This window comes from Carassius carassius, chromosome 28 (genome assembly GCF_963082965.1).
Source record: "Carassius carassius chromosome 28, fCarCar2.1, whole genome shotgun sequence".
Lineage (NCBI taxonomy): Eukaryota > Metazoa > Chordata > Actinopteri > Cypriniformes > Cyprinidae > Carassius > Carassius carassius.
The window spans coordinates 27236687-27260271 of NC_081782.1; the positions used below are offsets into that span (position 1 = coordinate 27236687).

Here is a 23585-nt window from a genome sequence, read left to right on the forward strand (position 1 = left end):
TATGGGGGGAGTAGGGGGTTACCATTTGCCCATCACTGTATGCCATGGGAGAAACATTCAGTCAAACATAGGCCTAGACCTGGGCCGGTTTTCCCGGAGCATTTAAGAGCATTTTCTGCGAGTCATTTTATGATCGCTCATTATTGTTTCATGTTTCCCCAAAATGCACTTAAGACAATCTCACATATCTGTGGTTTAAGTGCTGCTTACTGTCCGTTTGTCAAGTGCTGAAATGTCATCTTAAAGAATGGCTCGTAATTGCAGTACACGGTAGTTTATTGAAATGTTAAAGGGTTAGTTCGCATTGAAAATACATTTTGGTCCAAACATAGCAAAAACTACGACTTTATTCATCATTTTCTTCACCGTTTCTGTCAGACGCGTCCGATTCAAGAACCAAGGAGCTGATGATACTGCGCATGCGTGATTCAGTGTGAAGCAGAATGTCACACAGATCGTCTAAACCGATCTGATTCTTTTGGTGATTGATTCTGAATTGATTCTGTTACTAATGTTATAAGCCCAGGTAAAACGAAAGGCTTGAATCAAGGGCAATCATCGCAAATGAAGTCATTAGGTCGAGTGCAAAAGAACTGGTGAACTGTTTTCTTCAACCGGTTTATTGAATCGAACTGTCCGAAAGAACTACTGGTGATCCGAAAACCGATGCAACCGGTTCTTGACTCGAGAACAAGTCAGTCTTTTGTTCGTTTTCTGGCTCGGCTCGGTGTCACAAAAAACTAGGACCCTAGAAATGCGGTCCTTCAAATGCGTTCCTGAAAGTGCGGCCTCTGGTATTGCAGGCAGATAATATTGCAATTTAGTGCAATTTGCTTCCATATTCTGGGATATTCTGCTTGTCTGTAAATAATAGTTTATATGTTTATTATTATTAAGTTGTCTCCTCCAGTGTCTTTGTTTTAGTAGGATGGTTAGCCGACATTAAGCCATGCTGTGAAACAGACTGCGGCCACACCCCCGCGCTGATGGTACAGCCCACAGCGCATATTGTAAGATGGAAAAATAGAAATTAGTTTAAATTTTATTTATTCAAATGTTAATTTCTGAGCTCACAATTTAACAAATGTAAAATGGAAAAAATGAAAGAAAATGGCAATTTTTAATTTATGAATTAGCTAAAAAAATTGAAAAAATTAATGTTTGGTTCATTTTTTTCTGTTGGTCTGAAAATTTAAATTGTGAAGCATTACACAAACCATCTGCAATAGCTTTGTCCTGCTTTTACATACGCTAAATGCAAGCAGACTGTTCATGAACAGATGCTGACCTCTGCCAAAACACGTGACTACAACACAAACAGCAACACAGTTCATCTATTTTGTTGCTATTTTAATTGTTTCTTAAGTGAGGATGTAGAGATATACAGGATTAACTGATTATTTATCTTAATATGTTACAAATGTCCAATAACAGGCTAAATAGAAATTAAATGTATAGTAAATATATAATTGTGTCAAAGATTTACAGTAAAATCAAAGTCTCAAATTCACAGGTTCATAAAATGTAATGTACATCATGATTACATAATTTATACAATGCAATCATACAATCATTGTTAACATCTTGTGCAGCATCTGTTACAGTTATTTGCAAACTTTTATAATCCATATAATTTTTTTGTGAATTTCAGGAAATTTCAAACCATAAACAAGAGGGTTCAGTATGGGTGGTACAATGAGAAACTCTAACGAAAGAATGATTGACAGCCCTATAGGGAGTTCCAAAGTTGCTACCCGACTCAAAGTGATCTCGCAAAATAGAGCTACTGAGAAATTTAAGAGGATCACTATGTGTGGAATACAAGTTTGATATGCTTTTCTCCTGAAATCTAGTGAGCTTTTTCTACAAATGATAAGAATTTTAATATAAGAGTATAATATAAAACTTAAAGGCATGATAACAGTTGTGGTCAGTACGAAAAAGCCAAAAACATTATTAATAATAGCGTTTGCACAAGAAAGCTTGACAATTTCCCAGTTATGACAGTACACCTTCCATAGTTTGTTACCACACATTTTGAGTCTGGCACTTAATATACCCCCAATACCAACACAAAGCATTGGATAAATCCAGCCTATAGATATTAAAACAGATAAAATCCTGGGAGTCATTATGTTGTTGTATTGCAATGGTTTACTGATTGCTACATACCTGTCAAATGCCATTAACATTAAGATTGTGTTTTCATTTGATGCATATGAAAAAATGGCAAAAGCCTGTAAGAAACATGCTGCACGGGAGACGGAGTGTGTATCAAACAGCAAGTCTTTCAGTAACCTTGGGAAAAAAGCAGTTGTTCCAAACACGGAGTTGACGGATAAACATGAAATCAGAATGTACATGGGCAGGTGCAATGTCCCTTCCAGAAAAATTGTAAGAATGATAAGGGCATTAAAGAATACAATAGCACAATATATTATAAATCCCAAACTGAAGAAAGCATATCTTATGTACCCAATATTTTCAAACAACATCAAGTAAAAATATGTTTCATTTTCCATTTTCCATTTAGCAAAGAAATGATTCATTGACCTGAGAATGAGAACAGAAAATCTTAATGAGATCTTCATGCATCTTACACATACACAGTTTTTATGGTTATCTTTAGATAACCACAATGTAAATAATACATGTGAATATAAAGTACTGTATGAATTATTCAATCAGTTAAACAATATACATGTGATTGCATTACCATGAATACCTTCTGTGATATGATCTGAAATGACCATCACTTTATCTTCATATAATGTGCAGAGAATTAGCTTTACATGTGCTGTGGTTGAGAAGATCTAAGAGTTGCCTTTACATTCCATTGTTTTATAGTATAATATCTCTGGAGACCTCTCTGTTGTGCTTGATTTGCATAAACAACACGGGTTGTGTGGCACAGTGGGCAAAACTCTTGTAGCAAAATTTTACTTTTAACACTGCTTCAGTGTTTATATGAGTCCACACTCAGAGTGTTAAATTACACTGGTGATTTTGCTGTGTAGATGATTTAACATGTTTATACAATTCTTCCTCTCCTATAGTAGAGAATGAGTGGAACTGTTCCTCAGGGGGTCTATAGTGCACTGTCTGATGTAATACTGTAGCTAACAGCTGAATGGTTGCAATTTTATTTCTAATAGTATCAATTTTAGAAGTAAAGTAGTTCATAAAGTCATTACTGCTGGGGTGTTGGGAAATGTCAACACTTGTTGAGGCTTTATTTTTCGTTAATTTAGCCACTGTATTGAATAAATACCTGGGGTTGTTTGTTTTCTTCTAAAAGAAAAGAAAAGTAATCAGATCTAGCAGTTTTTAATGCTTTTCTGTAGGATAGGTTACTTTCCCGCCAAGCAATACGAAATACCTCTAGTTTTGTTTTCCTCCAGCTGCGCTCCATTTTTCGGGCTGCTCTCTTTAGGGTGCGTGTATGCTCATTATACCATGGTGTCAAACTGTTTTTCTTAACCTTCCTTAAGTGTAAAGGAGCAACTGTATTTAAAGTGCTAGAAAAGAGAGATTCCATAGTTTCTGTTACATGAGATGCGATGTAAAGCCATCATGGAGGGCAACAGACAAGCCACATAAGACCTAGATTGCAGTACAGCAGGACGGGGCAATCCTGACTGATCACTGTGATCGTATGGCAGGGTATGAGGCTGATTTTACTTATACTGATTATTTATATGTGACACTTATTTTTATTAATACTGTAATTTGTACTACAACAAGGGCATTTCTCTACTTTTTCTGTTTTTAGTCTTGGTGAATCATGCTCTCATGTAGCTGCTGTGCTTTTCAAATTGGAGGTGTGTGTTCTCTTGGGTATTAATAACGTAGCATGCACTAGTAAAGCCTGTGAATGGAATCAGGTGTGTGTTAAAAAGATTGAGCCTGCACTTGTTGCAAACACCACTTTTTATATCCAGCGACCCAACAACCACGAAAAGGAGAAAAATAAAACATGCCATCCCCAAAGCCTCTGCTTCAAAGCAGCAGCAGTTCCTGTCTTTGCTGGGTGAAAGGTCTGATGCAATGGCACTGAAAAGCTTCCAGGATTTTTCTACACCATCAAAAAAGACATTGTGTTTAGCCAGCATAAGGTAACCAAGGCAGAGGTGGAACAGGTGGAGAGGGCCACAATCAGCCTGGCATCGTGTGTGCAATGGCACCAAGAGCAAGTGGGACGCATCACAGGGTCCATTGCACATTATGTCCTGAAGGCTACTGTGCCGAAATACAAACATGCTCTTGGGATGGAAGGTACCACAGCTAATCAGCCACTATATACATCTGTGCTCCTGTTGGCCAACCTCACCTTAACCTCATCTTAACCAAGGTAGGTTTCAGAATTTGCCAGGCCATGTCATTCATGGGAGTGTCCTGTGATGGCTATGTGTCCTGTGACTGTTGTGGTGAGAGTGTGGTCGAAGTGAAGTGCCCTTACAGGTGGGGGCAACAAACTTCTAATGAATGGCAAGAGTGGCTAAAAGATCCAAGAGGACACTTGGAAAGCTTGTCAGCTTTGAAGAGGGACCATGCATATTTTACACAGGTAAGTCATATTTTTCATTACTATTGTAAATGGTACCCCCCTGGGGTGCGTTTCCAAAAAACCATAACCAATAACCATACCTAAGTAAGTTAGCAACTTTGTTGGTTGCAAAGCTATTTCCCATTGCCAACCAACTAAGTTGCTAACAGGTTAGCATCTATGGTTTTGGGAAATGCACCCCTGGTCAGTTACAGAAACAGAGTTGTCATTGCATGTACAATGTTTGTAGGTCCAGATGTAGATGTTTGTCACTCAGTGAGCATATGCGGACTTTATTACATGGACTCCTCAGACTCCTCAGTCTGATATTCAGGATTACAAGAGATGAGGAGTTCATCAATAATGCTGTCAGTGTCCTTTTGGTTAGAGCACATCTTTCCTAAATTACAGGAACTGAAAGATGAACAGGTAAATGGTTTCATTTGCAATCTGATTGTAAACAAATAAGGTCATTACAACTGGAAGTACCTTATTCATGAATTTATTTAATTTCTATTCATGTTTTGAAAACTGACGTAACACACTGTGACTTTGTATGACATTGTAAACCTGGCTACAATATCAAAACAATGTAACAAAAAAATTAACAGTGCAGTTATATAGCATGTGTTAATGGTAAGATACTGCATGTAAATTTTTCTGTCAAGGAAGCTGAACACAGACAATTAGATAGAGGTGAAAATAGAAGAATAGTGTGCACAGAAGGATGTGGTGGAGTAGGTCCATCAGGGTGCAGAGAAGGGGGAGGTGGAGGAGGTCAGTCAGGGTGCAGAGGAGGAGGTGGTGGAAGAGGTCATTCAGGGTGCAGAGGAGGAGGTGGAGGAGGTCTGTCAGGGTGCTCAGATGTAAATTTATTACATTTGTCGAATTTATTACGCTGTCGAAGTAAAGCCAAAATGAATGGGAGTCAATGGAATGTTAACAGCAGGCTAGCTAATGGCGGCGCCCAGGGCTACTTCAACAAAATATGAAACCCTGCCATAAACACTAAAATGTAGGCAAGAGTAGGCGGGAGCAGTAAGGGGAGGGGTCAAAAAAGACCTTTCAAGTTTGACACTTCCTGAATCTCGCTGTTTTGTCGCCCGGAAACGTAAGCAATGGAGGAGATCACGTTCGCGTTTTTTATCGCAGAAGAAAGTGATTGAATCGAAATACCACTTTTTTGTCATCATGTGCAGATCACATCCATAGTATTAGGTTGTTTGAGATGAGCAAAATCTGTGCAGAACCGATCACCAGTGATCAGCGCGAGATGCATGCCAGTTAGAAATGTGTCTGAGTGCGGTCCCCATTGCTCTGATGTCATGCTGACATTTGTCAAAAATCTCTTGCGAGTGTCACAGGTTGGGTGGCCCAAGCTAGACTGTGGCCACCCCTGAACCAAGACCACCTCGAGGAGCGTATCAGAGGGAAGAGTCGGAGACAGAGAATAAATTTAACAAGTTTTATTTTGAAGTAAAAGCAAATTGAAAATCCTAATCTAAAATCTTCTTCTTTGTTGCCCTCAGGAATCGAAGGTGAACGGTGCAGCGACCGGGGACTCTTCCGCCCTCTTCCTCTTTGTGGACCCCGCAATGGATGGACAGAGAACAGGTGGGTGGTCAAGTAAGTCTTTCACAGGTGGGGATACGATTGGCAAGCAAGCGGTCTAGTGCGTCTCCTCTGGCAATTAGGTACTTCTAACCTTCCTTCCTCCTTTCACAGATGCAGAATTTGGGACGGATGGATATCAGTCAGGTACGTATACAGCAGATACACAGCCTTCAGGTGGGGATGTGTTTGGCAAGTGGGAGGTCCGGTAAATCTCTTCCGGTTAGTATGTAATTCCAACCTTCCTTCCTTCCTTCGTTCACAGGTGCGAATTTTGAGGTGAATGATATCAGTTGGGTGCTTATACGGCAGGTGCACGGCCTTACGGTAAGATGGTTAGGGGAGTCTTCCTTGGGAGGGATGTAATCAGGCTCTTCTACTTGCTTTGTAACCCCGGAGCAGGGCCTTAGGTAGGTACACAGCAAGCCGGTGAGTAATTAGGTAGGGGGCACACTAAACGGCGACTCCAACATGGCACACTGTTCCCACGCTTGCTCACAGCGGGGGCGGACACTTCTCCAATACCAAGGAGTTATACGTGGTAACAGACTCAAAGCCAACAAGGTAAACGGGGCTTCTCCTGACACCGACAGAGTGGGTATTCCAGATCAAGCGTTTCAGCCTCACGTTCGTGACAAAAGGACGGTCACCTCTCTCAGCACAGGTGGGCCACAAGGATGCAGCAAACTCAAAGTCGACAGGCTTTGCGGGATTTCTACTGAGACAGACAGGATGAATGCTTCAAACAAAGTATACAATTCACATGCGTTGGAAGGAACACACACTTCTCACAATCCCAATGGATGGCAGGGATACAGCAAACTCGAAGTCAACGGGCTGAACGGGGCTTCTTCTGAGGTAGACGGAATGGATGTTTCAAGCAAATATACAGTTCACATGCATTGGAAGGAACGGACACTTCTCACCATACGGTTGAATGGCAGGGATACAGCAGACTCGAAGTCAACAGGCTGAACTGGGCTTCTTCTGAGACAGGCAGAATGGATGTTTCAGGCAAGTATACAGCTCACATGCATTTGGAAGGAACGAACACTTCTCACAATACAATTGAATGGCAGGGATACAGCAGACTCGAAGTCAACGGGCTGAACGGGGCTTCTTCTGAGGCAGACAGAATGGATGTTTCAGGCAAGTATACAGCTCACATGCATTGGAAGGAACGAACACTTCTCACCATACAGTTGAATGGCAGGGATACAGCAGACTCGAAGTCAACAGGTTGCACAAGGCTTTTACTGAGGCAGATAGTAAATATTTCAACAGGGCATCTCTTCTCCTATTAGCACAACAGAGGGGTTAATTCACATCCCAAATGATAATTCCTCAACATCCAAACAGTTGGAACATCAATGTCACAGAACTCTTATTATTGACAGTCAGCCTGCATAACACATGGAGAGTGCATGGCAAAAAGGAATATAGCTTACACACACACGACAATTCCACTTCAAGCATATAATGTGGGGGAAAACATCAAATTTAGGCACTGCAACTCACTTCACGAAGTGCAATTTAAAGCCAGCACTCACGTTCGGGTCTCTGTCCGAGGGAGGGGGAGGGGGAGGGGGAGGGGGAAGGGGGGCGCGATACTCAATGCTGTTGAAGGATGTTCTGAGATGTTTTTCTTCACAGACACCGGCAGAGTTCACCTCACCATTTATAATGGAGGGAGAGATAAGAGATCGGTGATATTTATGATCGTGATCAAAAATCCTCCAAACCACATCCAATTCATTATCGAACATGTGCAGTTACGAGACTCAGTTCTCGGTTACTTAGCTCCTCTCCAATGCCAACGGGGTATTTCACTCTCCTCTTGTTGTCCTCGAGTCCCTCATCAAGGCAACACTCTCCTCTTCATTCACCAGTCCTCCAAATCCCTGTTACCACCCAGTTAAACGACTTTTCACAAGAGAGAAAAACCACCCCAACCCTCTCTCTCTTCCCACATTGCAACATTGTGTCGGCCCAGATCCGGCCCACATCTGGCACCCGTGGAAAGATGATCTGGCCCACATGCAGCGTGGAATGATGGCACTTGGATGGACCGCTCCTCTTTGCCAGATTTGAGCCACAAGCAGGCCATAGCAATGCCACATGTCAGCCAAGAGTAAATAAATTAACCAGAACTGGACCTTATCTGAGCCACAAAATCTGTGTATATATTAAATATGAAGTAATATCAGCCTTAATAAGCCTGTTAACAAGCAGAATCACTGAAGGAAAGAAAAGAACAGAAAAGGAGATAAGCAGAAGCACAAGAACTACTACTGACTTCAGCCACAACCTTGAAGATAAAAGAAGACATTAAATCTCTGGAGATGTCACCAGAGGAGGATTAAACAACTCCACAAACTGCATTACCAGCTTCACTTATTACTAACCAGACTGATTTTATTTCTGTTAGACATCTACACAAGTTTTTTATTAAGAATTAACAGAGGTTTAACTCTAATGTGTGCCACCATAACAGTGATTAGTGTTTCCATTAGTTGGGCTCTTAACTCTTATTCTATCTTTTGTCTTTTTTGGCTGCTGTGACGGTGTGTTTGTTAAACACATTTGTGGCATCAAAGAAAGCTAAAAAGAATTGAGGTCAGGTGATGGAGGTCATCTGTTGATGAATTTATAATCCTCATGAAACTCATGCAAATTTTTTTAAACCTAACAATTGTTTCATTAATATCTTCACATCACAAACCATGGGTTTCTGCAGCATGGGATCCTGCAGTATTACAACAATTAGTTAGAAGATTTTATCAAGCATGAAAAAGTCAATCTATGATGACACACACAGACATCAACAGTCAGCACATGAATCTCAACAATGGTGACAATCAAATGTACCTTGCTGCAATGCATGCTGGGTACTAGCATAGTGCAAAACTCCCATTATCTAAATATTTTTGTTTGTCATCATTATTGAGATTCATGTGCTGATTGTTTAAATCTGTGTGTGTCAGCATAGGTTAAGTTTTTTGAGCTCATGTTTGTTAAAAGATTTAAACTGATTGTTATAATACTGCTGGATCTCATGCAGCAGAAACACAGAGTTTGTAATATGAATGTATCATTGGAGCAACATAATTGTTAGATTAAAAAAATATCAATGGACCAGTGTACTTCATGATGATTATAAAACCATCAACAGATATCAGCCGTCACTTGAAATCATATCACTCTAGCTTTCTTTGAAGCTGCAAATGTGTTTAACAAACACACTGAATGTATAATAAGAGTTAAGAGCCCAACTAATGAAAACACTAATCACTGTTATGGTGAAACACATTACAGTTAAACCTCTGTTAATTCACAATAAAAACTTTTGTAGATGTCTAACAGAAATAAAGTAAATCTGGTTTGTAATAAGAGAAGCTGGTAAAGCTGTTTGTGGAGTTGTTTAATCCTCCTCTGCTGAGATCTTGAGAGATTTAATGTCTTCTTTTATCTTCAGTTGATTTCATCTAAGGTTGTGGCCGAAGTCAGTTGTAGTTTTTGTGTTTCTGCCCTTCTCTTTTTCTGTTCTCCTTTCCTTCAGTGATTCTGCTTGTTAACAGGCGTATTAAGGCTGAAATTACTTCGCATTTAGATCATCAGATCATCTTTCCACGGATGCCAGATGTGGGCCAGATCAGGGCAGACACAATGTTGCTATGTGGGGTGTCTTGTTAATTTTATTTATTTTCATATAAAAGCAACAGAACTTGAATTATATCCAGTTTATTACCGACACTGTGCACGAGCATGAATCCTGTGATATCCATCTTTGATCTCATAGGTGCCAGATCCGAGAGAGATCTGTCCGGCTTGCCTGGGCTTTGTTCACTCCTTCTCTCGCTGTAGCCACTTACTCTCACCTACATTTCAGACGAGGCAAGGCGCATCTCAAACAAGCCTATTTCGTCCAAACTATGCAAGTCAAAGCTGTTTTATAGCAAACATTCTTCAGAATTGCTTCCCTTGTTTTAAGCCAGACCCTGACACTTCTCAGATGAAACCACAGAAAGATAAGGCATAATATATACAGACCGGGAACGCCCCATCAGGTGCTGTGAATTTAGCCCGTGGGGGAAAACATTGCCTTGGCGCCAATTGAAATACATGGGACAATCATGCCGAAGAGTTGCCCAGCTAGAATTTTTTTGTTCTAAAAATGTTCTATGAACATTGTTCTAACAAAGTTTTTAGCGAGTAGTTTTATTTTTGTTCCCAGAACATTCTCTCAAAAGATAGGATAACGTTCTCTAAAAACATTCTAAAAATGTTTATTAATAACATTATTAGAGCATTATCCCCTAACATTCAAATTAAGATTTAAGCAGAGGTTTAGATGTTAATGTCTGTTTCAAAGTAATAGTTTGATTTGGAATGGTGGTAAGTGTTGGCTTTAGTTGTGCAATTTGCCACTTATCAGTGTTGTTCTTTAGCTGCTGTAACCTTTATTATGGCAAAAACAGCAACAGGACATGTGCATGATGCTGATTGCTTGCTGATGAATAAGGCATCACCACATATGTGGTCTGGTTACATAGTTTCACCCAACTTAATATATGGTGTTAGTTGCATATTATTTATTATAGTGACTCAATAGGTCAACAGCCTGAGACCCAGCTGAATATAAAGCATATATTTTCAAGAATTTGAAAAAAAAAATTGTCACACAAACATCAAGATTCACTGTGTGACTCTCAACAATGGTGACATGATTGATGCAGCAATGTATTTTGGGTACGTCAAGTCAAGTCACCTTTATTTATATAGCGCTTTAAACAAAATACAGTGCGTCAAAGCAACTGAACAACATTCATTAAGAAAACAGTGTGTCAATAATGCAAAATGATAGTTAAAGGCAGTTCATCATTGAATTCAGTGATGTCATCTCTGTTCAGTTAAATAGTGTCTGTGCATTTATTTGCAATCAAGTCAACGATATCGCTGTAGATGAAGTGACCCCAACTAAGCAAGCCAGAGGCAACAGCGGCAAGGAACTGAAACTCCATCGGTGACAGAATGGAGAAAAAACCTTGGGAGAAACCAGGCTCAGTTGGGGGGCCAGTTCTCCTCTGACCAGACGAAACCAGTAGTTCAATTCCAGGCTGCAGTGGACGTAGAGGATTATAATGTGAGAGGAGCTCATTCAAATACTGAGTTGCTAAACCATTCACTGAAAACCCTAATAAGTTGACTGAACTAAATTGATTGAGTAAACTCGTTGCCTCAATTTAGTTGAGTAATGGAGTCTCCCAAAACTTACATATTTAAGTTTATTTAACTTGACGCTTTTGTAGACTCTACCTAAATCACTCAGAGGTTTTAAATGTTGATACTTGATTCATTTGAAGTCACCATTGTGGTGGAAAGTGTTTGGTTTAGTTGGGATCTTGGTCCAGTTGCTGCTGGGTTGGTGTATTTTAAAACGCTGTTTTTGTGGTGAAAAAAGACAAATTTAAATGAGCTCAGGTGTTATCAGATGTTTTTTGTTGATGAGAAAGTCATCACATAATACGTATTTGAGATCATAAAATAAGTTTTGTTTGATCTTTTTAACAGGCACCAAGAGCAAAATACTTATTTTGAAGATGGACAAAATGAATGCATTTGAAATATTTTGAGTAAAAGAATCAAGTACTCACACACACAGACTTCTAGATTTAGCATATGCATCACAACAACGGTGACAAACAAAAGAGCTCCATAGCACAAACTCATCCTTATTTTACAGCCTTTTTTGTTCTGATTGTCACCATTGAAGTGATGCATATCCAAAATCTTGATGTCTGTTTGTGACGATGTGATCTGTTTTCAAAAAGTAAGTACATTATTTTATCTACTAGGTTTCTATCCATAAAAGTGAATCCACAGTTGCAGCAATACATTTTATTTTAACTTGTCACCATTACAAGCAAGTGTAATGTGCATGTCTGATCTCAACTATCATTGCCACAATAACAGTGTTTTACAACACACAAGTTACAGCAGCAAGAGACAAGCTAACACCAATAAAGAGCTGATGACACCTGAGCTCATTTAAGTTTGTCTTTCTTCGCCACAAAAACAGTGTTTTAAAATACACTGTTACAGCAGCAAAAGACAAGCTTACACAAGAAGTAACTGGACCAAGATCCCAACTAAACCAAACACTTTCCACCACAATGGTGACTTCAAATGTATAAAGTATCAACATTTAAACCTCTGTTAATTCTCAATAAGAGCTTCTCTAGATGTCTGACAGAAATAAAGTCACAGAAAACCTTGTTAGGAGGATCTGTGAACGTCTATACCGGACGTACAGAAGACATAAAAAACATTTTAAAAAAGACATCATAAAACATTCTGCCTCCTCAGTGGACATCTTTTCAACGTCTGCAAAGACATAAAAAGATGTCCACTGGACGTAACTTTGCCCAATGGATTAGGTTGATGTTAAAATACGCAAACATAGTAATTTTTTGTTAAGTTTACTCAAAAAAGCGCTAGCGATAAGTTGCCTTATTTTTTAAGTTGACACAACTTTTTTTTTACAGTGCAGTATAGGGTTTACTGTATTTTCATAAATATTGTGACATTTTGTCAAAAGGTCAAAGTTTAAATATGCTGTTATTTGTTTAACTTCAGTGTGCAAAAAGTGTGTGGTCAAAAATTAATTAATCAAAAAATTAATACCAAGTTAAGTGAACATAATCGTTTAAGTACATTAAATAAGCACCGAGTTTTGTGAACTGAGTGATTTAAGTACAATCTACAAAACCGTCAAGTTAAATAAACTTAAATATGTAAGTTTTGGGAAACTCCATTACTCAATTAAATTGAGGCAACGAGTTTACTCAATCAATTCAGTTCAGTCAACTTATTAGGGTTTTCTACAAAAGCGTCAAGTTAAATAAACTTAAATATGTAAGTTTTGGGAGACTCCATTACTCAATTAAATTGAGGCAACGAGTTTACTCAATCAATTTAGTTCAGTCAACTTATTAGGGTTTCCAGTGTATTGGTTTAACGAGTTAAGCAGTAACGTTAGCTGCCATGTTCTTTCTCTCAAAGGAAAACGATTGGGCCCCTTCATCAAATACTATAAGTTGTCGTTTCAATAATCATACCATATCAAAATCACGTACCACAAGGATAACATATTTCACTAGTAGAAATCATGCAAAACAACTTTATATCTACATAACTTTACTCACCTAACATAATACACTAAAAAAAAAAACGTCATCTTGAAATGTAGTTCAGCAAACCAAACAGACCAAAAGGACGAATTTTGTAATCCACCAATCAGTGCTTTTGTTCTCTTGTTGCTAGGCAGAATTCCTCCCATGGCCAATCACATTAAAGGAAGAACAGAGTGACGTTGAGTTTTTCCAAAGGATTACTCATGATTTTGAGCTCACAACACTTGAAATCTTAAGTTTATGCATTTTGAAGGTAAATTAGTTAAATTAACTCATATTTTTAAGTGGCAGGGCCAAAACGCAAAATTTTAAGTAATGTTTAGTCAACATTACTTGATTTTTTAAGTCAAGACAACATTAGGGTTTACAGTGTAGCGAAGACCCGGAGTTTGATCATTGCTACATAGTTTGTTATCTAAGATTATTCCGCCATGTCCACTAAATTGCCTTCTCTGGCATGAGGAGAATCACCGTTGTTGATTTCTTTGGTCGGGTGTGACGCTGCGTCAGTAGAACCACCGTCTCGCTGTACGTGTGTAAGGGAGGACCTCCGCGGAAGAGAGTTGATAAAATCTTCGGCGGCCTGAGGGGAGTCGAACATCTTACTTTCGCCTTTATACTGCAGCTTTATCCGCGCAGGATAAATGAGGAATGGCTCCAGGCCCATGCCCTTAGCCTTCATGGTAGAACTGAAGCTCTTTCTCTTTGGTGTTGTCACTGGACTATAATCGGGGAAGAACAGGATAGTGCCGGTGTTCTGACCACCGGCTGTCGGCGCCGAAGAATGAGCGAGGGGCGTGAGCAGGTGAGTGGTTGATGCGCGCGCGACATTAGCAGCGTACTTTACTGGATAAACTTGACATGCCCCATTAAGGATAGCCGATCTGTCTTGCCAACGCAGTAATCTGAAGATGAGGGTGCGCGGCTTGTTGGAGTTAGCCTCTCCTCCATCATACACACGATGTGCCCAATCAATGTCAATGTTTCTGCCAACCAATGAGGGTATCCACTTGGGAAGATTATCTTTCAAGTAGCCGATTGCATCCGAACCCTCCACTGTTTCTGGTAAGCCAACCAGCCTTACATTATTTCTTCGTCCCCTGTCTTCCAGGTCTGTCAGCTTTGTATTGAGCTGGTCTAGCTGTGTCTTTAGTTCGATAACCGATCGCCTGTCCTCTCGTGCAGCCGTCTGAACAGATTCCACACGGTCTTGAGTCCGTTTGTTGGATTTGGCTACCTTCTCAAGTTCACTCCTGATCTCCTTCACGGTGTCATTAGTTTTTTGGATTTCCATTCGCAAGTCACGTAGTGCTGGGACCAGGATGGAGTCCACAGCTTCCCTGACAGCGGAGGTTACGGCCAAATCTAGACCACGTTGTTGTTCTTGGAGGGCTAGCTTTATGCCATTAGCAATAGCTGCATCGAGTTCTTCCTTGGAGATGGCAGAATCCTTAAATTTTTTCTTTATAGGCGATTGTTCATTTTCCCTTTTCCTTGTTTCTTTGCTTGGGGAAGGATTCATGATGAGATAGATGTCGATGTATTTCAAATGTTTTAAAGGATTATTGAAAAAAATAAGATTATGCGAGCAGAGCCGAAACATATGCTCGCATCGCTGTCGATGGGTCACGTGATTTCTCCGAATCTCCCTTTTCTGTCCAAGATACTAGAAAAGGTGGTATCCTCACAATTATATTCCTTCTTAGAGAAAAATGGTATCTATGAGGATTTCCAGTCAGGATTTAGACCATATCATAGTGCTGAGACTGCTCTCCTTAGAGTTACAAATGACCTGCTCTTATCATCTGATTGTGGTTGTATCTCTCTATTAGTTTTATTGGATCTTAGTGCTGCGTTTGACACAATTGACCACAACATTCTTTTGCATAGACTTGAACACTTTGTTGGCATTAACCCTCTTGGCGCCACTGTCGAGTTTACTCGACAAGCTGCGGCACTGAATAAAAAGGCCGATTTTGTCAAATAGGGTGTCAAATTTCATTCAGACCTCCCCAGCACCAGATAGCAGACATGTAATACTTCATCTCTGACTCAAAAAAACGTCATGCTTCTATACAAAATCTTCGAGCTAGAGCGCATTGAATCAGTGCAAACAAAAGTGGAGCTATACACTGTAAAAAGTAATTCTCTATATTTATTCAATAAAATTGTGTAAAAAATTTACAAGCAATATTATTAATTAAATTTAACACATTTTAATTAAGTAGAATTAACCATTCAAAAATAGTAGAATAATATGAAAAAATTAAGTAAAATTTACACAAAAATATTGATCTCATTGGATAAAAAACAAACAAACAAAAAAACACTATGCTAAAGAATACTATGTTATGCATGCCAGGCCAGTAGTTGGTGATCATGAAACACCCTTCGAAAACATTATATGCTTGCACATGACATCAGCCTTTTTACATATTCACATTTTTGTTGCTTACATAGATATGATAAAGGCAGCATGTCCAAAAGGTTGTAAGGCCCCCAAAACAGAATTATTGAAGACACCTAAAGTTCAAGAACAGAATCACTGAAGGAAAAAAAAATTATAATTTGCTTACCATTGTAGTGGTCAGTGTTTACTTTAGTTGGACTCTTGACCCTTAAAATTTTAAACAGATTTTTTTTGGTTGTTAGTTGTGATACAGCAGCTAGACAAGCCAAGAAGGAAATGAGACCAGGTGGTGTTATTTCTTTTTGCATCATCATTTGATCTGGGTTTCTGAGTTGGATGTGTCTTGTCAATGACATGTGTCCTGTGGTTGTACAACATAAGTTTTGGTGTTTTCAGCATTATCTGAGAAATTCTTAGAAGCACCTCTGATCAAAACCTTGTTAAAAAAAAACATTTTCATTTAGGCACACAGACATCAAGAATTAGACTGAGAACCACATCAATGGTGACCATCAAAAAGCATGTTGCACTGCATTCTGGGTGCCACCAATTAAAACTCATTTATGGCTCCCATCATGCTTTGCGGCATGAATAAATTATGAGCAACAATTGCAGGGTTTCAGTCACGTGATTATGATGACGCGCGAGGGAGGGAAGAAGGCAGATGGAGGGCAGGAAGTAAACATGGAGAATACGTCTATAGAGGAAACCGTTGCAGAAAGTCAGTATTGTACGGATTTAGATCCAGTTTCAAGACATAGATAGAAGGAGTTAATTAACAGATATGTTGGACGTGACCCGTACCTCATGAAGATGAGTGAGTTTTCAGTAGAACTGAAAGATTTACCGACAGTTGAGGCTGTTGACATCACCAACTATCTGGTCCTTCAGACATCGTACTACACCAGACAGCAAATGAAGGCCTATAAAAGTCTGGAGGCATACAACTTTTTTGTCAACGGATGGGTCCACAACCTCGGTGTCAAACGGCTCCACGATGATCATCGTTTGGTCTTTGCCAGAGTGAGTGTTTGTTCTTATATTTTTTTTGTGCTAAGAGGCTAGCAGTAACGCAACACATCTTAACGACGACGTTAGTCTGACAGTCGTCTATGTTCCAAGGTAAACCACGCTCAGGTCAAGCGAAACACCTCTGAAGACCTGGATTATTGCAAAGGAGGCTGGAGAAGTCATTGCAGCTCATTGCAATTGCATGGCAGGGTAAGTAATTTATGTTGGCTGGGATGTTTACAACGAGATCACACACACACACACACACACACACACACACACACACACACACACACACATCGTACTGCTAGCATACTGTGTACTTCAGAACCAGCGGAGAGAGAGCTTTAAGGAATAAACATGTTGATTAATGTAAAGTGCTACTCCATCCATTTTAGTATAAGTGTGCTATATTGCACTTCATCAAAATGTGCTGATATATATGGAACCACTTTGCCACTTGTGCAGATTGCATTTGAGGTTTAAAAAATGTCATATTGTATTCTGTTCACAGACTATCAGAATCGTGTTCTCATGTAGGGGCAGTTCTTTTTTCCATTGAAGTTGGGGTAAAGATGCGAGATTCAGCTTCCTGCACAACAGAGCAGTGCAAGTGGCTGATGCCATCACATGTAAAAAAGGTAAGGTTACACGTTCACAGCAAACCTAATGTGGGACAGAGAATGTTATTTTGGGACACTGTTTAACAGTAGGCTAAATTATGATGTTAATAAATTAAAAGGATAGTTCACCCAAAAATGAAAATTCTGTCATCACTCACTCTCATGTTGTTGCAAACCCACATACATTTCTTTGTTCTGATGAACACAAAGGAAGACATTTTGAGAAATGTTCATAACCAAACCGTTTGTGGACCCCATTTACTTGCATAGTATTCCTTTATCCTGCTATGGAAGTAAATGGGGTCCACGAACGGTTTAATTACAAACATTTCTCTAAACATCTTCCTTAGTGTTCATCAGAACAAAGAAATTTATGTGGGTTTGTGGCCACATGAGAGTGAGTAAATGATGACAGAATTTTCATTTTTGGGTGAACAATCCTTTTCTGATGTTTATATTGTGCCCCTTTGGTTATGTCTTTGCTCTGGTTAATTCATCAGGACACAACATACAGTAGACAAGTAGATTGCTTGCCTTCGTCTACATTTCCTCCTCTATGAGGGGATTTTCATTATATTTCATCTTACCTAATGTCGGTGATTATTAAAGTATTTCTATTCTATATTCTGCCTAAATCTGTGTAGCTTGTGGTGACATTGTGGTCAGTCACAATTTCCCTGTTGGGCAAAGAGGAGTTAAGACAACAAAGACCCACATAAATACAGTTTGGCATCTCAATCCTGTGATCTCAATCAGATAAACGGCAGATTTAAACTGCATATAGATGTGTTATGGACCACAGAATGTGGAGTTAATGATCTTCTTTGTGTTAACTTATTTTCAGATTCCTGCTGCTCCAGTAGCTCTGATTGACTTCTCCTCAGCAAAAGCAAAAAAAAATAAAGCTTGACCGTTCCATTGATGGCAGGACAACTGACAACAAGGTTGGGAAATCACTTCCATGCCCAAGAGTGAAGAGAGGGTCAGAAACATATGCTAGGTTTTTTGAGACATTAAGCAAAAACTGTCCAAGGAGTGCAGCACTGATGGCTAGGGAGCCTTACCACAAAGAATTCATCCCCAAATCTTGCATGCTTCCTAAAACTGTTCTTGAATACAGAACACCAGAGACTCTGCAGCTACCCCCCAAAGAGCTTGGAGAGCTATGCCAGGATCTCCAGCTAGAAGAGCTCACCCTGTCTCATGTTCAGGCTGTAGAGAGGGCAACTCGAAGTCAGAGTGCAAGCAGGGTTTGGTTTAGGCAAAGAGCAGGACGTGTAACGGCCTCAAAGCTGAAACAAGTTCTTAAGACCAACCCCCAGCAGCCATCCAAGAGCTTGATCAAGGGCATATGCTACCCAGAAGCATATAGGTTCATCACAGCCGCTACAAGGTATTTAGGGTTGGAATTAGGGAAAGGCAAGATTTGGGGTATGAGGCATGAAAAAATGTTTACTGTTTTCATAGTTGATTCATGGTATGGACAGCCCTGAAAGATAAACATTAGTTATAGGGTTATAAGACTAGGGTTATGCAGGATTAGAACTAAGTATAGGGGTTAGGTTAATAGCATTTAAATCACTGAACTTGCTGTTCATGTGCAATACAAAGTAATAATTTTCTGTTTCATGTGTTGCATGTGTACTGTGTACAGTTATGGATGCAAACAAGAAGCACAAGCCAGAGGAGCATATGCTTTTTTAGAAACTGTTTACTTCCAGAAATACTGGGACAGCAAGTTACAAACTTACATGTGTAAAATATGATGAAACGTTATGTACTTAGTTCCAGGCACTCTTGAAAGTGGGCTGTGTGATACATTGCTGTTATATCAATACTGTTGTATGAGACATGAAATTTTGAATATTGTTATGATTAAATGCTATTGAGAATACAGAATAATACATGGTGGTTTATTTACAAGATTAGATTTTTCAACAATTGTTATAATAACTATAAGAACATGGTGTGCAATAATAAATTGGAATCCATTTCATTACATATAATACATATCGCCAGTACAATTGGATTATTGGATAAAAATATTACATTTGAAACATTAACAAAATGATGTCCCTCCCTCTTCTCCTTCCCTTCCTCCCTCTTCTCCTTCCCTTCCTCCTTACTCTAATGGGACAACAGACTCACAAAGATTAGACAAGACACAGCAAATAACCCCAATCTTGTCAATCATTGCTAGTGCCTCACCTGGTTTTGTTGCCATGTGCTCTATGGGCATAGCCCTGCTTTGCAGAATCTGATATTTTCTTCTGACTAAACCGATAACTCTCTCAACATGAATACGCAAATTCGCTATTTTTCTAGTTTCTGCCACCTCATACGCTGACAGTTGTTTTCTCCCCTTGGTAAATGCAGGTATCTGTAGTGAAGCACAGTAAAATCCCACACTATCACCAATATTGAACCCACGGTCTGCTAGAACAATATCTCCAGGTAACAGGTTTTTTAGGAGGCCACTCTCTATTGTGATCTGTTTATCGCTGACTCTCCCTCCCCAGGCACAAGATATGTAAGTGACATAGCCCTGGGGTGCAACACCAAGCAGAAATTTTACAGTATGGTGATGCTTGTAATTTGACCACGTTTGAGCTTGGGCTAGTAAACTAGAGGGCTTCTCAATAAAAACTTCAAAACAATCAACTATCACAGCAACTTTACATCCAAATGCCTGTCTGAATGCCATTGGCATTGTAGCTTGAAGTACATGCCGCTCTGGCCACTCAATTTGAAATTCTAACCTGTCATGAAGTATGTCAATTACTTTATGCCAAACTCTAGAAGCAGTGGGCAGAGAGATCTTGAACCTAAAAGCTTAATCTTTCAACGGGAGATTTAGTCTCAGCTTCATCAAAACTAAGATGAACTGTTCAAATTTAGACAGCACAGACATAGGACCACATGTGATGTAGGGTTCACACAGCTCAAAAATCTGCATTAAAACCAAGAAGTTGGGAAGCCCTGTGTAGAACTTTGTCTTGTCTTCATTTTTTTCAAAGGACTCCTGGTTGAACTGTGAGTCCAGTGCTTTGGTCCGAAGATCTCCCAGCTCTGTTGTGTTCTGTCTCAGAACATCCTCCATCTTCTCAATATCATCCATCGTTAGTTCCGTCTGGCATCCGGCATCTGCATAGTCTGCAATATAGCAGTCGGGAGCATAATTAGTGAAACTCACAGGTGAAACATAACAGGTGAAACTCAAAATTAGAATATCGTGCAAAAGTTAATTTATTTCAATAATTCAATTTAAAAGGCAAAACATTTTTCACAATATTCTAATTTTGAATTTGGGGTTTCATAAGCTGTAAGCCATAATCATCTCAATTATAACAGATATCGGCATGAAATATCTCACTTTGCATGACTCTATATAATATATTAGTTTCACCTTTTAAGTTGAATTACTGAAATAAATGAACTTTTGCACAATATCCTAATTTCTCGAGTTTCACCTGAAATTCATGAATATGAATTATGTGCGTTTATGTGAAGTTATCTTTTTGACAACCTTCTTACAAACATGCAAGTTCTCTGGTCCAATTACACAGGGTGATTTTCTGACAATCACATTTGTAACATTTAATAATAATGCTAGTTACACATCTTAGCACAATAATTTACCTTGATCATTTAATGTCCCATTCCCACTGATGTCCTTTGACTGTGAGATGTCAGCTGACTGCTTCGGTTCGGAGCTCTCGGCTGTCTGCGTTAGATCCGGGCTCTCAGCTGTCTGTTGGAGATTCAACATAGCCTCTGCACATTCCGACCGTCTTTGTCTTCCTTGAGCTTCATCCTCTGCTCTCGTTGCAGAGATGCCTCTGATTTGGGCTTAGTTTTTTGGTAACCGAGGTTGACTGTCGGAGCCCAGTCTACCGACTCAACGTCAACCAAAGCGCTAGGGCAGCCTAAACAGTCACAATGAAGTCCATATTAGACTACCGGTAACATAATAATTATTACGAAGTAAATTTGCATTTAACGACAACCTATAGATATATAAACACAGCCACAAAAAAGTTAGCTAGCTAACATACCTCCGACAAAGTGGTCGCTGCAGACACGGGCATTAGCAGACTCTGCTCCTCCCGACCGCAGACGTACGTTTAAAATCCACTTTTTACGTCGTTGTTCTGTGAGCTTTTTATATTTCTCACCTTTATGAAGGACAATCTTTGGAACTCTGAAAAAACCCTTTCCTTTTTCACGGTTAGAACGATTGGAGCAGCCGTAAACTGCACAAAACATGGGCATTTTTAAAGACGGCAGATCCTCGCTAATTCACTTCCTGCCCTCCATCTGAATTTCGCGCGTTCGCGAAGCAGCAATGTGACGTCACGTGAAACCAACCTATTCTATAGTAGCTTGTGTTGTGATTCTTACAGTTCATCTGGATATGCTGTTTGTCACCATTCTTGAGATTCATACGCTGGTTTTTGATGTCACTGTGTTAATCAGAATTTTTAAATTCTAGATTACACTGAAAATTCCAGGTCTTTTATTGTTGAATCACAGGGCTGCTATAATGAATGTTAATTTAACTCAGAGATCAGGCTCTGAATGAGCTCAGATATTCAAGTAAAACAAAGATTATGTTAAAGCATAACCAACACCACCTGATCATCTTTTTCTTAGCTTGTTTAACTGTTATAACTGAGTTACAACAGCAATGCAAAATGTAATATTAAAACATCAAGGGTCAAGAGCACAACTAAAGCAAACACTGACCACTATAATGGTAACCAATAATTTACCCTTTGATTCTGTTTGTGAACTTTAGGTGTCTTCAATAACTCTGTTTTGGGGGCCTTAAGACGCAGCCTTTTGAACATGATGCCTGTATAATATTTATGTAAGCAACAAAAATGTGAATTTGTAAAAAGGCTGATGTCATGTGCAAGCATATAATGTTTTCGAAGGGTGTTTCATGATCGCCAACTACTGGCCTGGCATGCATAACATAGTATTCTTTAACATCGTGTTTTTTTGTTTTTTGTTCAATGAAATCAATATTTTTGTGTAAATTTTACTTAATTTTTTCATGTTATTCTACTCATTTTGAATGATTATTTCTACTTAATTAAAATGTGTTAAATTTAATTAATAATATTGCTTGTAAATTTGACACAATTTTATTGAATAAATATACAAAATCACTTTTTACAGTGTATAGTGTGAGAGTGAGCCATTTTATCAGAGCAATATTGTCAACGTCAGCGAGTTTTGGCATTATTATTATTATTATTATTATCTAATGGCATCAATAAAGCTTCAATAAACCCGCGATGAAGTGTTGGGACTTCTATTCGCGGACCCTGATTCTGAAGGGGAATATCTGCATTCAGAAGATGACAGTGATACTGAAAGTGAAAGTATAGCCCTACACCAAGCACAAAAGGTGAATCCTTTGCCCAATGTAGATGGTCCTTTGCCCAATGTCAGTGGTGTGAACAATGTTTGCCGGGATCGGAGTGTTCAACGCGAAATTTACAGGCATGTTAATGTTGCGGGGAACGAGGCGGGATATTTTTACCACGCTAGACATGTAGCTTTGTCTTCTGACCGTGTGCCTCTCCGCAATCGCGGCAACAGTATTGTAGTGGAGACTTTGTCTAATGCCACTGGGTATGTTAGACGAGGTCAAAGTATTCATAGGACAGTTAGGGGGCAATGTGGAGGCAGGGTGGGGAGTCGCAATGACAATGACAGTAGTCCGAGCTGTGCACACTCGGCGCGTGCGTGAGGCAGATCTGACCGCGCTGCTCGTAGCAGGAGCAGAGGCGATGTGACACGGGGCATAGCTTTCGAACTAAACAGGTCTTGTCTACTTGTGTTTGTGTGCATATGAATAATATATGTGCCCCATACATGGAATCAAAGTGTCTGCTGTATGTAGTAAATTGAAAATCTCTACAGCAAAAGGCCAACCGCTACATGCATTCGGTTTGTTTCTACCATTTATTAGTAATGATTTACACAGTTTGTTTACTACTTACCTGAGCATTCAGTATTGTGCAATATAGCACACATAAGGTGAGGGACATTTTGGGGGGAAAGAAGTGCTGCATTTTATCATTTAAACGTGACTTTTTATGAAGATTCTATAATTCAAGATGGCCACCACCGTATGATGTCATAATATGCAAATTAGATGTGAAAATGTAATCCCTACA

At 39.4% G+C, this 23585-nt stretch overlaps 1 protein-coding gene and 1 long non-coding RNA gene across 3 annotated transcripts; one reads left to right on the forward strand and one right to left on the reverse strand.

Annotated features, from left to right (window-relative positions):
- Positions 1-1592: 1592 nt before the first annotated feature.
- On the reverse strand, positions 1593-2704 carry LOC132108517 (olfactory receptor 51I2-like). The gene has a single exon (XM_059515213.1). It carries the CDS (start codon positions 2589-2591, stop codon positions 1605-1607), a length of 987 nt encoding a protein of 328 aa, XP_059371196.1. The 5' UTR covers positions 2592-2704; the 3' UTR covers positions 1593-1604.
- A 14192-nt stretch (positions 2705-16896) lies between these two features.
- On the forward strand, positions 16897-19075 carry LOC132108518 (uncharacterized). Of its 2 annotated transcripts, XR_009424467.1 has the most exons (4): positions 16897-16981; positions 17286-17412; positions 18239-18338; positions 19049-19075. It is a non-coding gene; the product is annotated as an uncharacterized LOC132108518 (long non-coding RNA). The 2 variants fall into 2 exon arrangements; XR_009424466.1 differs by lacking the exon at positions 19049-19075 and having other exon boundaries at positions 18239-18788.
- Positions 19076-23585: the final 4510 nt, after the last annotated feature.

What these genes read in the sequence shown, in the direction of transcription:
- LOC132108517 (XM_059515213.1), bottom strand. Translation starts at nt 2,591, where the DNA reads ATGAAGATCTCATTAAGATTTTCTGTTCTCATTCTCAGGTCAATGAAT.